At 40.3% G+C, this 15334-nt stretch overlaps 1 protein-coding gene across 3 annotated transcripts in view; it reads left to right on the top strand.

The window, feature by feature from the left end:
- Nucleotides 1–14409, top strand: part of b3galt5l (beta-1,3-galactosyltransferase 5-like) — a 51294-nt gene extending 36885 nt beyond the window's left edge. For all 3 annotated transcript variants that reach the window (XM_031896548.1, XM_018091391.2, XM_031896547.1), the window contains exons 2-4: nt 6799–6901; nt 9889–9936; nt 13017–14409. In XM_031896548.1, the coding sequence (XP_031752408.1) occupies nt 9925–9936; nt 13017–13985 (981 nt within the window). In that variant the 5' untranslated portion in view covers nt 6799–6901; nt 9889–9924 and the 3' untranslated portion in view covers nt 13986–14409. The remainder of the gene's footprint in view (nt 1–6798; nt 6902–9888; nt 9937–13016) is intronic.
- The last annotated feature ends 925 nt before the right edge of the window (nt 14410–15334 follow it).

Genomic DNA, 15334 nt, shown 5'->3' with positions numbered 1-15334 from the left:
TGACCACTAATTACACTGTTGTGTGACTTATTTTGTTGTTTTGCTGATTTGCACATTTTTTGTGGTTTATGTGTTTGTGTGTTTATTGCATTTTATCCCTGTATAAGTGTTCCTGATCTGTTTTTAGCGTAGCTTTGCCAGGTGTAACTTTGGTGTACAACAATAACTTTACCTATTTTGAATTCATCAGAATGTGTACTTTCCAAAAATATATGGTTTTCTGGGCGTCTGTGTATAGTTAGGGGGGGGTTACTGCACATAATACACTGACAGGGGGCTCTGTGTGCAAAAGCTGAGTTGGCAGACAAGAAATCCTTATGCGCTATTTTCATTTTGGGGTCAGTACATACCGCAGACTTTGGTATATCTATGCATATTGGGCATCAAACTGTTCAGTAGACCTTAGGTGTTCCTATTTGGGGTGATTTGCCTTTGTACGCAAGAAATTGTGTGAGATAAATGCGGCAAACTGCAACATTTTTAGGCGATTTTCTGAAATATTATAAAAATTGGCAAACTTAGGAATGCTTTGCAGCTTGGTACTTTGCAGTAAAAGGAAATGTGTACCCATTATAGATTCGAGCGATTGTGTACTTTCCAAAAATATATGGCTTTCTAGGATGAGTGTACTTTTTTGTAGCGTTATCCCACATAAAGGATGTAAATGTGTTGATTTTCTGAAATGGCAGATCATATGGGGGTATGTTCCTATTGGGGCCCCTACATGCCACATATTTGGGTAAATACATATTGGGTATCAAACTGTTCAGTGGACCCCTGGCATTCAAATTCAGGGTGTTTTATCTTGGTACCTAATGCTATGTGGGAGATAAGATGCTGCAAAGTGGAAGCTTTGAGGGGATTTTTGGAAATGTCATCAAAATTGCTACATTTAGAAAAGCTTTGTGGCTTGGTACTTTGGGGTAGAAAGACACGGGTACCCATTTTAGATTCAGGAGAATGTGTACTTTCCAAAAATATATGGCTTTCTGGGGTGAGCATACTTTATACTAGCTTTATCCCACATATAATGATGTAAATGTGTTGATTTTGCAGGAGCTGAAATGACAGAAATGATAGATCATATGGGGGTATGTTCACATTGGGGCCCCTACATGCCACATACTTAGCTAAACCTATACATATTGGGCATCAAACTGTTCAGTGGGGTGTTCAGGGTAATTTATTTGGTTACTTTATGACCTGTAGGAGATAAGATACTATAGACTGGAAGCTTTGAAGTGATTTTTAAAAAATTTCACAAATTTTGATAAAAAACAATAACTTTAGGAAAGCATTGCGACTTGGTAGTTTGGAGTAGACAGACAGTTGTGCCTATTCTGTATTCCCCAGAATCTGTTCTTTCCAGAAATGTGTAATTTTCTGGGATAAACTTTCTGTTAGTGGATTTTTTGGCCTTGAAATCTAAAGTATGCAGCTTTCTGGAGCAGTGCTTTGGGAATTTGGTAATGTACTGCTGGGAGTTTTTGACCTATACAAGTGAGAAATCTCCATAAAACTATATATATTTGGTATTGGCACGTTCAGGAGACATGGGACTTTCCAAATCAGTTGTATTTTTGTGAATAAAATATTTTTTGTTTCTGGTATGTGTGCTTATATTATGGAAAATGTGATTTTTTAAAATTTGTTTAGACATTTAAAAGCCTATATCTTGTTACAGAATTGGAATTACACCAAAATTCTACCATATTTTGAAAGCTTAAGTTGTCCTGAAAAAAAACAATATATTGTTTTCCAATGTACCGACCAATAGACCTATCAATGTACCTACCAATGTACCTACCAATTTACCTACCAATGTACCTACCAATGGACCTACCAATGGACCTACCAATGGACCTACCAATGTAGCTAACAATGTACCTAACAATGTACCTACCAATGTACCTACCAATTTACCTACCAATGGACCTACCAATGGACCTACCAATGGACCTACCAATGGACCTACCAATGGACCTACCAATGTAGCTAACAATGTACCTAACAATGTACCTACCAATGGACCTACCAATGTAGCTAACAATGTACCTAACAATGTACCTACCAATTTACCTACCAATGTACCTACCAATGTATCTATCAATGTATCTACCAATGTACCTACCAATGGACCTACCAATTTACCTACCAATGGACCTACCAATGGACCTACCAATGGACCTACCAATGGACCTACCAATGTAGCTAACAATGTACCTAACAATGTACCTACCAATTTACCTACCAATGTACCTACCAATGTATCTATCAATGTATCTACCAATGTATCTACCAATGGACCTATAAAGAGTAAACCCTATAGCAATACAAGCTTTAGCGATGAAATGGAATCAGCCCGATACATGGTTGTCTGGAAACCAGTGATTAATGATTAGCCAGTGAGAATTTTGGTACACTTAGCTACATAATCAAGGTATGCGGTAATCTTTTTTAGCTGGGTAATAATTGATCCTTAAAAAAATAGTCTCACCGCTCTCACCACTCTGCTTTTACTATGTTACTGACCTCAGCACTGTAAGTACACTATGTTATTACCCTCATTACTACTGGTTTACTACTACACTGTGCTCCCCATAAACCACATTCAAATGGAAAAAGTGTTGGGGAGCAACACAAGCATGAAAAAGGTTCCTGGGGGTGCAAATAAGAGGTATAATTGGCTATTTGGTAGCCCCTATATGGACTGGCAGCCTATAGAAGGCTCTGTTTGGCTTTACACTGGGTTTTATGCAACCAAAACTTGGCTCCAAGCCAGAAATTCAAAAAGAAGCACCTACTTTGAGGCCACTGGGAGCAACATCCAAGGGGTTGGGGTGCAAAATGTTGCCCCTGAGCCACTGGTTGGGGATCACTGCTCTGATGGGACTATATTACTAACCTCATTACTGTAACTGTACTGGGTAAATTATATTACTAAATAAAAGTAATTATTGAGATGCAACCACAACTTTTTCCTCACTCAGCAAATTTTTGAATCTATGTCTGGCAAAATAATCCCTCATCACTAATATAGGTGTTTATAGTTTATATATGTGAGTGTATAGATAGGTCTGTATAGGTGCGTGTATATATATGCACTGGGGTTCGTTTAGAGGGGTTGAACTTGATGGACTTTGGTCTCTTTTCAACTCAACTCAACTCAACTATTTAATTCAATGACTCCCAATATTACAAAGCTTGATGTATGAAGCGAAACCCATAAAATCCATCCGTAAACAGTTGACTTTATTTGCACAGTTGTATTGACAGTTGCCAGTTGGTATGGTTCTACTCATTCTTGAAGGGATTGGAATGGAATAATGGCTTTTCTTCCCCCACACGCACAAGTCACAGTATGGCCAGGAAGCCACAGTCTGCTTGGTTACAGAGAATTTGGAGTAACCATTGTTACAAATGTTATTGTTTAGGAGCTGTGTATTATATTGTGTTGCGTTTATACAGAAATATCGTAGGAGAGTCAAACCAGTCACGATGGAGAAAAAGTACATTAGCCAATGTCTTTTTCCACTGCGTTCTTTCTGGTCTGTTCCCTCCTGATGGCTGACGCGTTTCACTCATCACTTTCCTCTTCTTCTGTCCTCACCTCTACTATGTTCATAATCCCTGTCCCTCCTCTTTTCAGTCCATACAACCTATGCTCACTTCTACCTACTTAATCTTCCTTGAGTCCCCTCTTTTTTTTAAAAATGATTTCCTTTTTCTCTGTAATAATAAAACAGTACCTGTACTTGATCCCAACTAAGATATAATTACCCCTTATTGGGGGCAGAACAGCCCTATTGGGTTTATTTAATGGTTAAATGATTCCTTTTTCTCTGTAATAATAAAACAGTACCTGTACTTGATCCCAACTAAGATATAATTGCCCCTTATTGGGGGCAGAACAGCCCTATTGGGTTTATTTAATGGTTAAATGATTCCCTTTTCTCTGTAATAATAAAACAGTACCTGTACTTGATCCCAACTAAGATATAATTACCCCTTATTGGGGGCAGAACAGCCCTATTGGGTTTATTTAATGGTTAAATGATTCCCTTTTCTCTGTAATAATAAAACAGTACCTGTACTTGATCCCAACTAAGATATAATTACCCCTTATTGGGGCAGAACAGCCCTATTGGGTTTATTTAATGGTTAAATGATTCCCTTTTCTCTGTAATAATAAAACAGTACCTGTACTTGATCCCAACTAAGATATAATTACCCCTTATTGGGGCAGAACAGTCCTATTGGGTTTATTTAATGGTTAAATGATTCCCTTTTCTCTGTAATAATAAAACAGTACCTGTACTTGATCCCAACTAAGATATAATTACCCCTTATTGGATGCAAAACAATCTTATTGGGTTTAATAATGTTGTTTTGATTTTTTAGCAGACTTATGGTATGAAGATCCAAATTACAGAAAGACCCCTTATCCAGAAAAACCCAGGTCCCGAGCATTCTGGATAACGGGTCCTATACCTGTACTTTGGTTGATTTTAATCATAACAGTAGCACCACTTTGTTATCATATGGGGAGGGAATCCATATGGAAGTAATATATAAGTAACCGCTTCCATAAAAATAATATATATATTTTTATAGAAACCTAGCGGCGAGTAGCCTTTACTGGTTACCAGTTTGAAACCAAACATTGGCTTAGTTTAGGTTACTAAATACTGTGCAAATATTGTGACCTTTCATACATTCCCCCCATGTTTACTTTCCCCCTTCAGGTTTCAGTCACCGTGCTGCTTTGAAACAAGCTAATGTTACTGGATTCCTTTTGTACAGAACCAACAGATAAAGCATTTGTCATCAGTCATGTACCTGTATTCTTCTACATGAAAGAAAGCATTAAATGGTCATGTATGAAAGGAGAGAGAATGTAGATCGGTAGCGGTTAATCCCTTCCTACACCTGGGCCTGTCATATTTCACTTACTTTCATTTCTGAGACATTATGGTAGAACCCATTCTCCTTCCATACTGTACTGTAATCATGCACTTTTATTTTTTCTCCATATTGGGCCTAGATTTTTTGATTTTTTTTTAATTAAAATTACGATTATTGCCATGCAAAGAAGTCTTGGAGCCCTGAAACTCTCTGGGGAATATTAAAACCCTAGCAACGAGACGCCGGCTGGAACAGTCCTGATCTAAACCTCACAGGGAGCCATGGAAGATTGTAGAGTGTAAGCTCTTTTGGGCAGGGCTCTCTTCCCCTCCTGTATCGGTTACTGATTGCTTTATATGTTACTCTGTATGCCCAATGTATGTAACCCACTTATTGTACAGCGCTGCGGGATATGTTGGCGCTTTATAAATAAAAGTTAATACAGGTATGGGACCCATTATCCAGAATGCTCGGGACCAAGGGTATTCCGGATAAGGGGTCTTTCCGTAATTTGGATCTCAGTACCTTAAGTCTACTAAAAAATCAATAAAACATTAATTAAACCCAATAGGATTGTTTTGCATCCAATAAGGATTAATTATATCTTAGTTGGGATCAATTAAAAGGTTCTGTTTTATTTCTACATAGAAAAAGGAAATCAGTTTTAAAATTCTGAATTATTTGATTAAAATGGAGTCTATGGGAGACAGGCTTTCCGTAATTCTGAGCTTTCTGGATAACGGGTTTCCGGATAAGGGGTCCGATACCTGTAATATTATTATTATTATTTATTGTACAGCGCTGCGGAATATGTTGGCGCTTTATAAATAAATGTTAATGTAATGTAATTATTATTAATAATAATAATAATAATAATAATAGAAGAAATCAGTTTATTTCCCCCTATTGGGGTTTTTCCTTCCTTTCATCTGGATCAACAAAGTTGGCCCTGAAGTACAAATGGAGCTTGGATGTTACGGCTTGCATCTAATTGCATTTAATGTTCCAGATGCTTTCACTGATTTTGCTTCATTTCATATTGAGCTCCTAACGATCGTGAAAATAATATACATTTTATAAGCCTCACCTTGTGCAATTTGTGCAAATAAGTAAAATGCAAAACCAATGAGAATCCCAGCTGATGAGTAAATCCGGCTCCCTGTTCTCTGTTCCTGCAATTGGAGTTGGGAGCAATAAGCACAGTTTCCCAGCACTGAGCAAGTCTGTCCCTTTATCCCCATGTCTGATTCCTGTGCCATATAATGACGGGAAAATGCCATAATTATCCCTATATGTAAGGTACCAGCAAGGGGCCTGACACAGTGCTGGGAATCAGCATTCTCATTGGTCACTTCTCTTGCATTTATAATGAGGTTTTGGGTCAGTAGAATTCTCATTGGTGAATTTCCTTGCGTCTATAATTATGTTTTTCAGCAACTTCTATAGCAAAACTAGGGGGCGCAGTGGGACAGCGTTATAATTGGGTTTACATCCCCTTTAATATATGGAGACCAAAATTGCAGAAATCTCCAGGTCCCGAGCATTCTGAATAACAAGTCCCATACCTGTATTGGTCGCCTACATAATCCGTGTATTCATATACAGAATACCTTTTGAAATGAGGTGCATTTTGCTACAGAGAATAGGAGGTGACAGAAGCTGGACCCATTTGTCATTCCATTTGTCACACTGTCAGGAAGGATTTGCTACTGGGTAGAGTCTATTTTTAAGCAAAAAGTAACAATAAACAAAGTGAGTAAATCCTTTGTACACAATGTGTAACAGTATATATTAAAGCATATTAAACAATGATTTCTCTGCAGGTATATGTAGAAGGAAGTCACGGTGGCTATTAACCGAAATATCTTTCTTTTATTCCCCCCCCCCCCCAAGATTTCCAAGGCAACGATGGCGGCTAATGTGGCACCACATATAAACCTGCTACTCCTCGGTATAGTCAGTTACATCTGAAAAGGAACCCGACAGGGAATTACAGGTAGGCATTGCAATGAAATCAAACAAACAGTGCCGGGGCCCCTCGGGGCCCCCACGCTGGGGATTCACTCGGCTGTTGTTCCTGGAGACAAAGGCAATTTCTGCTATTAATGGCAGCAACGGAGAGCTCTGAGCAACTTAAATGTAACAGGAATGTTGGGAAATATCATTATTATTGTTATTGCTTTGGGTGTTTTTATTTATTAGAAGGAAGGGAGAGAGATAAATGGGCTTCCAGCTGAAGGTGTTGGCATTGGGTCACTTGGGTGGGTATACAGGTATGGGACCCGTTACCTGGAATTATCAAATTATTTAGAATTTTAAAACTGATTCCCTTTTCTCTGTAATAATAAAACAGTACCTGTACTTGATCCCAACTAAGATATAATTACCCCTTATTGGGGCAGAACAGCCCTATTGGGTTTATTTCATGGTTAAATGATTCCCTTTTCTCTGTAATAATAAAACAGTACCTGTACTTGATCCCAACTAAGATATAATTACCCCTTATTGGGGGCAGAACAGCCCTATTGGGTTTATTTAATGGTTAAATGATTCCCTTTTCTCTGTAATAATAAAACAGTACCTGTACTTGATCCCAACTAAGATATAATTACCCCTTATTGGGGGCAGAACAGCCCTATTGGGTTTATTTAATGGTTAAATGATTCCCTTTTCTCTGTAATAATAAAACAGTACCTGTACTTGATCCCAACTAAGATATAATTATCCCTTATGGGGGGGGGGGGGCAGAACAATCCTATTGGGTTTAATTAATGTTTAAATAATTTTTTAGCAGACTTAAGTTATGGAGATCCAAACTACGGAAACATCCCTTATCCAGAAAACTCCAGGTCCCAAGCATTCTGGATAACAGGTCCTATACCTTTACCGGATAATATTAATGCTACTACTGTTACCAATATTCTTCTTATTACTTGTCCTTTAAATTAGGACCATGTCTTCATTATTTTCCACTTCTGCCATTCAAGGCTTTACCTGGTTGTCAAGCCTTTAGGAACCCCAGCAACAAAGGAAGTTATTTAGTATGGGGACAAAAAGTGCCGTGGCCTGGTATCCAATAGCAACCAATTAGACGCTTGTTTTTATTATTCCTGCAGCTGCTCATTGACTGCTATGGGGTACTGGGCATTGTCTAGGTGCCTTTATAGATACATGATCCTGTAAAAATTTTCAATAACGAATGTCAGTGAATGATTTGTGTAATGGAGAACTGTAGCCTAGCAACCAGACAGTCACGTATGTACAGGAGGCTACATGTCTATTCCTTATTATTCATCATTCTCTCCAATTTGTCATTTACACCAGTGCCAGATATGGCCAATTCTGCTTTCTGAATGATGTTGCCTTTGAGTAATATTCTGAGACAATTTGCAGTTGGTCTTCATTTTTTTATCATTTGTAGTTTTTTAATGATTTCTGTTTTTGTTCAGCAGCTCTCCCGTTTGGCGTTTTAGCAGCCCTTTGGTTGCTAGGATGCAAATTACCTTAGCAACCAGAATGTGGTTTGAATAAAAGACTGATGTATAAATAGGAGAGGACTTAAATAGAGAAATAAGTACTAAAAAGTAACAATAGCAATTAAGCTGTAGTTTTACAGAGCAATAGTTTTTGGCTGCCGGGGTCAGTGACCCCCATTTGAAAGCTGATAAGAGTAAGAAGATGGCAAATACTTTGAAAACTATAAAAAATAAATAATGACCAATTGAAAATTTATAGAATTGGCCAAGTTAACCTAAAGGTGAACCACCACTTGGTGTGAATGTATCTCCCATCTCCCAATGAAAGCCAGGGGCCTTATTTATCAATAATCAAGGCCAAATGGGGCAAAATAGTAATCAGAAGCACAAAAATCAGAAAGCCCGCAGTTATTTATGATTTATTTATGAGTAGTGATGGGCAAAATGTTTTGCCAGGCATGGTTTCGCTGTAAAATTCGCCGCACGTCCAATAATTGTCACCCACATCAAAAAAATAGTCGTGGGTGTCAAAAGATTAGCCATGTGACAAAAGAATAGCCGCGGGCGACAAAAGAATAGCCACGGGCGACAAAAAAATATTCATAGGTGACAAAAGAATAGCCATGGGCGACAAAAGAATAGCCATGGGCGACAAAAGAATAGCCATGGGCGACAAAAGAATATTTGCGGGCGACAAAAGAATAGCCATGGACGACAAAAGAATAGCCGCGGACGACAAAAGTATAGCCGGGGGCGACAAACGAATATTTGCGGGTGAAAAAAGAATAGCCGCGCGACAAAAGAATAGCCGTGGGCGACAAAAGAATAGCCGTGGGCGACAAAAGAATAGCCGTTGGCAACAAAAGAATAGTTGAGGGTGGAAAATTTCTTTTGAAGCGTTTCGCTAATTTTTCTCCGTTTCACGAATCTTTTCAAAGATTCACGAATTTTGCCGCGAAACGGGACAGATTCGCTCATCAGTATTTATGAGCATTTTTTGCTGTTGTCAGCTTTACCATTGGGGTGACTGTGATATAGGGATGATTGAAGATGTTTAAATTCCCATTCCCGGGAAAACCATGTGACCTCTGAGCTGAGCTATTGAGGTCCATTGCCTGTGATGATGGTTCCATGGATTCCATTCTAACTAATGTGCTTCCAATAATGGTTCTGGAGTAACCCTGTCCTGCTTAGGAAATTATGCCCATTTCTAGTTTACCCCATTGTATAGTAGGTAGTATGAGTGGCATAAATATCTGTTACATGTGCTTCAGTCCTTTATTGCCTCCATTATCCCCCTAGTAGCTTCCAATGGGTACTTCAGTAAGACTTCATCTTGCTCAGTCTGGTTTTGTATTTATTGTATGTTCATTCTTTTTGTAAATGGCGCCTGTAGCACAGAAAGAGGATTTTTCATAGTTTGGGGTGTCAGGTACGACTTGGGTTTTGGACAGTGGTGCTCCTTCCAATTTAATCTGTAATACACATTTCTCATCTTTTTTTGTAGGTGACATTCAGGTTGGATATCTGTAGCTGCCACATCATGCGCTGTAAGGTAAGTATTTTGGGGCTCCAGAAGTTTTTTTTTGACAGACGTACACAATAGAAACGTTGTTGGAGACCAGACCAGTTGGGATAGTATGAAGGCAACTGGTGGGGCTTTTTTCCCCTTTTCCGCAGCACTGCTTGGTACTGTTACTGCCTCATAAGCTTTCTACATAGTTTCTACATAGTAACATAGGGTTGAAAAAAGACCCAGAGTCCAGCAATGTATCACAGGACTGGTTGGGCAGTTAGATGTTTCTCTATTCGCTGAAGGGATTCATTATGGCTGGATTGCCAGACCCAAATAATGTCTTGGTTTGTCAGTCTCATTATGTACATTAAAAAGGTTTGGTAAGTAGTTTACAAATCCCAGCATTCTCTTCCTGATTGCACAGTATCTGGCTTCAGTCTGGCTTTGGCCATAAGCCCTCAGTTGCCAGTTGATGCCCTCAGTTGCCAGTTAACTTTAGGTTAAGCTTTCTGAGTCCAGTCATATTGATGCCATGATCAACTGTAGTGTCTTCTGTGGGGTCTCCAAAACCATCAATTTAAATGACCAGCAATAATCTCCACTCCTGGCAGGCCTTCTACTGCTTCATGTTCTGTTGAGGGGTATCTAACTGTGTCCTTACAATTTGGTACAGTTTACCATGGTTACCATTGGTGGCTTTGGTGGTTGGCATTTGGGGAATTCAGCTGCGGCTGACACTCATTTAAGGGAAACTCTGGTCTTAGTGTCCCCTTTTACATTAGTTTCTGGGTATCAGCTGGTCAAGTAGGCCTAGTCTTCATGGACGCCCCCAACTAAACCTGGCGGCCGAAATCTTTTATATAGCTGCTCCCATCCCACCCACAGTGATGTCAGATATGGGGCGGATTAGGTGCTGCTTTATAAGACACCGTGGAACTCTGATTCAGGCTGGGGATAGGGTGTATTAGGGTAAGTTCTGGTGTATTGTTGGCCAATAACAATGGTCCTGGTGGGCCCCAGGTACCCAGTCTGGCACTGAGTAAGAGAAGAAAAATAGAAAAGGGTAAAATAATAAAGGGAAAGGGGTTGTGTAGCATTAGTGAAGGGGTAGAGAAAGGGAAAGAACAGAATGAAGTATAGAACGGAGCAGGAACGAGAAGGAGTAAGGGGGATGGGGGCAGATAGAAAACAAAGACAGCAGAAGTGGAACTTAGAGAAGAGAAGACTCCCCTTTAAACACAATGGAACTGGTTGTTGTTGTGTGAAGACAAGTTGTATCCTGCACATACTGTATATAAAAGAATGGGGGAATCTGATACCTGTAAATTCCATTTCCTTCTTGTCTTCAAAGGCAGCACGCTGAGAGAGAGACCCTCGCCCTTATGGGGGCGATAGGAAAAAAACACCTGTCTAAAAACACCTCCCACCCTACATGCCCCAGTGTAATTATACAGCTACCGGAACAAAAGGCACATAGCCACGCTCACAGCAACGTTTAATAGGGCGCGTGCTGCCTTTGAAGACAAGAAGGAAATGGAATTTACAGGTATCAAATTCCCCCATTCCTTCTGTCTTTTGGCAGCGCACTGAGAGAATTATATAGCAACGGGGGAGGGAAAAACAAAATGGAAGTCTGCTGAAATGAAGTCTAGGTGATAATGCCTTGCAAACGTATGGACACTGCTCCAGGTGGCTGCCTGGCAAATCTGCTCCACAGAAGCCTTCACCTATTCTGCCCAAGAAGTTGACAAAGTTGAATGAGCTTTGATTTCTTCTGGAGGATGAGACCCAGATGACGAGTATGCAAGAGAAATGGCTTGCCTAATCCACATGGAGATCGATGGTTTTGAGGCCTGTGAAGTCATGAAACAACTTTAGGTGTAAAATCTAGAAGAAGCCTAAAAATAACTTTATCCTGCAAAGATTGCACATAGGGTTCATGTATAGAAAGTGTTGGAGCTCTCCAACTCTTCTGGCTGATGTAGGAGCCACTAAGAGGACTGTCTTTAGAGTAAGACACTTCCGAGACTGAATCGGTGGGTTCTAATAGAGAAGATGTGCAGGTTGACAAGACCAGATTTATATCCCATGGTGGTTAGAAGACTCTATATCTTGCTTGAATATTCTGAGTAGCCTTGACAAATCTTTTAATCAAGGATCCTGGAATAGGCGTTGGAAGTACTGACACTATGGCTGTGAATCAAGATGTCAATAGACTCTGGAAATAGACCCTGGTGAGCTAAGATGTTCCTCTCCAAAGCCATGCTGTTGAGGCTAGCCTGCTGATGTTCTGATGAAGAACTGGGCCTTCATGAAGGTGATTGTGTGTTAGAGAAAGGGGCATTGGTTTGGCAACTGACATTTCCATCAAAGTCGAGAACCATGATCTTCTCGGCCAGTATGGAGCTATTTTTTCCTGTGCTACCTAAGGGGGAGGGTCTGTCTCTCAGGACAGAAGGAATATAAGAATATTATATACATACATTCAGTGGGACAACATATTTGAACAACTTGCTGTGAAATATCTAATTTATGTCAGTGTTTAATTAGAACCTATCAAGAAAAATGTTTCCCAATGAACAGAAAGGTCAGTGCACTCAGGTAACCCTTCATTTTCATGATACCGGCAGTTTGTGCAGTATTATTATAATGAACTTCAATCCACAGCGCCACCTACTGCTCACTGTGTTAGTGAGAAAAGGAAAATCTTGTGATGTTGCCCTGATTAGAAAATAGAGTTAGTGAGCAGAGTAGAGTCAGGTCAGTTCTAAGCATTAATTTGTTTTGAGGGCTTCTAGTCTAATAAAAGAGAACTAAAACTAAAAAAGAATGCGGGAATGAAGGACCGGCCTTGTCTAACCCTGCCCCCTGCCATGTCACAACCCTTCCCCTTAGTATAATGGCTCCGCCCATTCTCAGACCCACCCCCACCCTGCATATCATTAGCTGGTAAAGGCCAAAAAAAAGGTGGTAACCCTAGTAGCTCCCTATCTTCTGCTGCACTCCTAGGAAGACTGGTCTTAGCGAGGCAGTAACACCTAGGCCTTTCCTATCCCCTGGGCAACTGACTAAATGCCAGCCCTGCAATATTATCACTCCCTTTTTGTTTTATATTTCAGATGGTGAGGAAGAAGCTGGCTTTTGCTACAGTGGTGATGGTTTCTGCTTTTGGGTTGTGGGCCTTGCTCACCGAGATTACTGTACCATTGTTCATCCTAGATTACTGTACCATTTGCCCCAAGAGAAACACTTATTACGTCGTTGACTTTGAGGATGTCAATAAAACCTTTACTCTGCTGCCCAAGGTGAACTGCAAAAAGACCCCTCCGTACTTGGTCTTGCTAATAACCTGCACCCGCGATGAAAAGGAAGCGCGAATGGCAATACGTGAAACCTGGGGCAGAAGAAGACGAATAGAGGGTAAGCTCGTTTTTTCCTATTTCCTTCTGGGAATAAGCCCATACCAGGACATCAATGCAGAAGCAGAACTGATTAATGAAAGCAACACTTACAACGACATTGTTCAGAGACCTTTCATAGACACCTATTACAATCTGACCTTGAAGACCATCATGGGCATTGATTGGGTTTCTGACCACTGTCCCGAGACCAGGTTTGTGATGAAGACCGACTCAGACATGTTCGTTAACACCTTCTACCTGGTCCAACTGCTGGCAAAGAAAAACCAGTCTTCTAATTTTTTTACTGGGTTTCTCAAACTGAACGAGTACCCGATAAGGAATATCTTCAGCAAGTGGTACGCCAGTAAAAGGGAATACCCAGGGGCCAAGTACCCTCCATTTTGTTCGGGGACTGGATACGTCTTTTCTGTAGACGTCGCCAAAAAGATCCACAACATCTCCACGACAGTGCCGTTTTTCAAACTGGAGGACGTCTATTTGGGGCTATGTCTTGACATATTGGACATTCACTTGGAGGAACTTCATACAGAGCAGACATTCTTTGCAGAGAGGCAGTCATTCTCCGTTTGCAAATACAGTAAACTTGTCACGTCCCATGGAGTCAAACCATATGAGAACATTGTATACTGGAATCTACTTCAACGGCCAACAAGTGAAAAATGCTAATAACAGGGCTGTGTATTGTGTCCTACGGAGGCTGAGCTCACCATGGCATCATTGTTGATGTCCTTGGAAGGCTCTCCTTGGCTTTGGTTGTCACAATCCAAACTGCAAGACATTGGATTTACCTATAACCCACAGGGGCTTGAAAAGACTTATCAGCCCCATGATGTGGTTCACTTGTAGGGTGTAGAGACAATGTGACCAAAGTTTTTGTTTCGTTTCACACTGACACTAAATTCTTTCTCTCAGTGGGTCTAGTACCTTGATATCAAACTCAGTGACTACACTGTTGAATGCACCTCCATATGAGGAGAAACTGTGTTTGAAGACAGGGGAGGCCTAGACAAGTGTTCCCCAACCAATGGCTCGGGAACAATGTGTTTCTCACCAACCCCTTGGATGTTGTTCCCACTGGCCCCAAAGCAGGGGCTTATTTTTTTTGAAGACAGGTTTTAGTTGCATAAAAAACAGGTGTACTGGCAAACAGAGCCTCCTATAGGCTGTCTGTCCACATAGGGGCTACCAAATAGCCAATCAGAGCTCTTATTTGGTACCTCCAGGTACATTTTTCATGATTGTGTTGCTTTCCAACTCTTTTGGCTGCATAAAAACCAGGTGTACTGGCAAACAGAGCCTCCTATAGGCTGTCAGTCCACATAGGGGCTACCAAATAGCCAATCAGAGCCCTTATTTGGTACCTCCAGATACATTTTTCATGATTGTGTTGCTTCCCAACTCTTTTGGCTGCATAAAAACCAGGTGTACTGGCAAACAGAGCCTCCTATAGGCTGTCCGTCCACATAGGGGCTACCAAATAGCCAATCAGAGCCCTTCTTTGGTACCTCCCGGTACATTTTTCATGATTGTGTTGCTTCCCAACTCTTTTGGCTGCATAAAAACCAGGTGTACTGGCAAACAGAGCCTCCTATAGGCTGTCAGTCCACATATTTGGCTACCAAATAGCCAATCGGAGCCCTTATTTGGTACCCCCAGGTACATTTTTCATGATTGTGTTGCTTCCCAACTCTTTTTACATTTGAATTGGCTAACGGGTTAAAACAGGTTGGGGACCCCTGGCCTAGACAATCATATTTCTCAAGAACGAATAATTGAATCATATTTATGGAATTGGTATCAATGCAATAGATATTTTATACTAAATTATTTTATTCTTATACACGGATAGACCAGTAAATTCCTTGGATATGGCTTAGAAGGTGTTACACCGTAAGCAATTCATGAAAATACATGGTATTGCTGTATGCTGACTGGCTAGTCATTCACTTGAAAAAGAAATAAACCTGATTACGTAGCTTTCAAAATCCCACTTTGGAGTATAGGCTAAGATTCTA

The sequence above is a fragment of the Xenopus tropicalis genome, chromosome 2, assembly GCF_000004195.4.
Source record: "Xenopus tropicalis strain Nigerian chromosome 2, UCB_Xtro_10.0, whole genome shotgun sequence".
NCBI lineage: Eukaryota > Metazoa > Chordata > Amphibia > Anura > Pipidae > Xenopus > Xenopus tropicalis.
The sequence above is the reverse complement of the archived record's forward strand: the minus strand, read 5'-3'. Positions and strand labels throughout refer to the sequence as shown.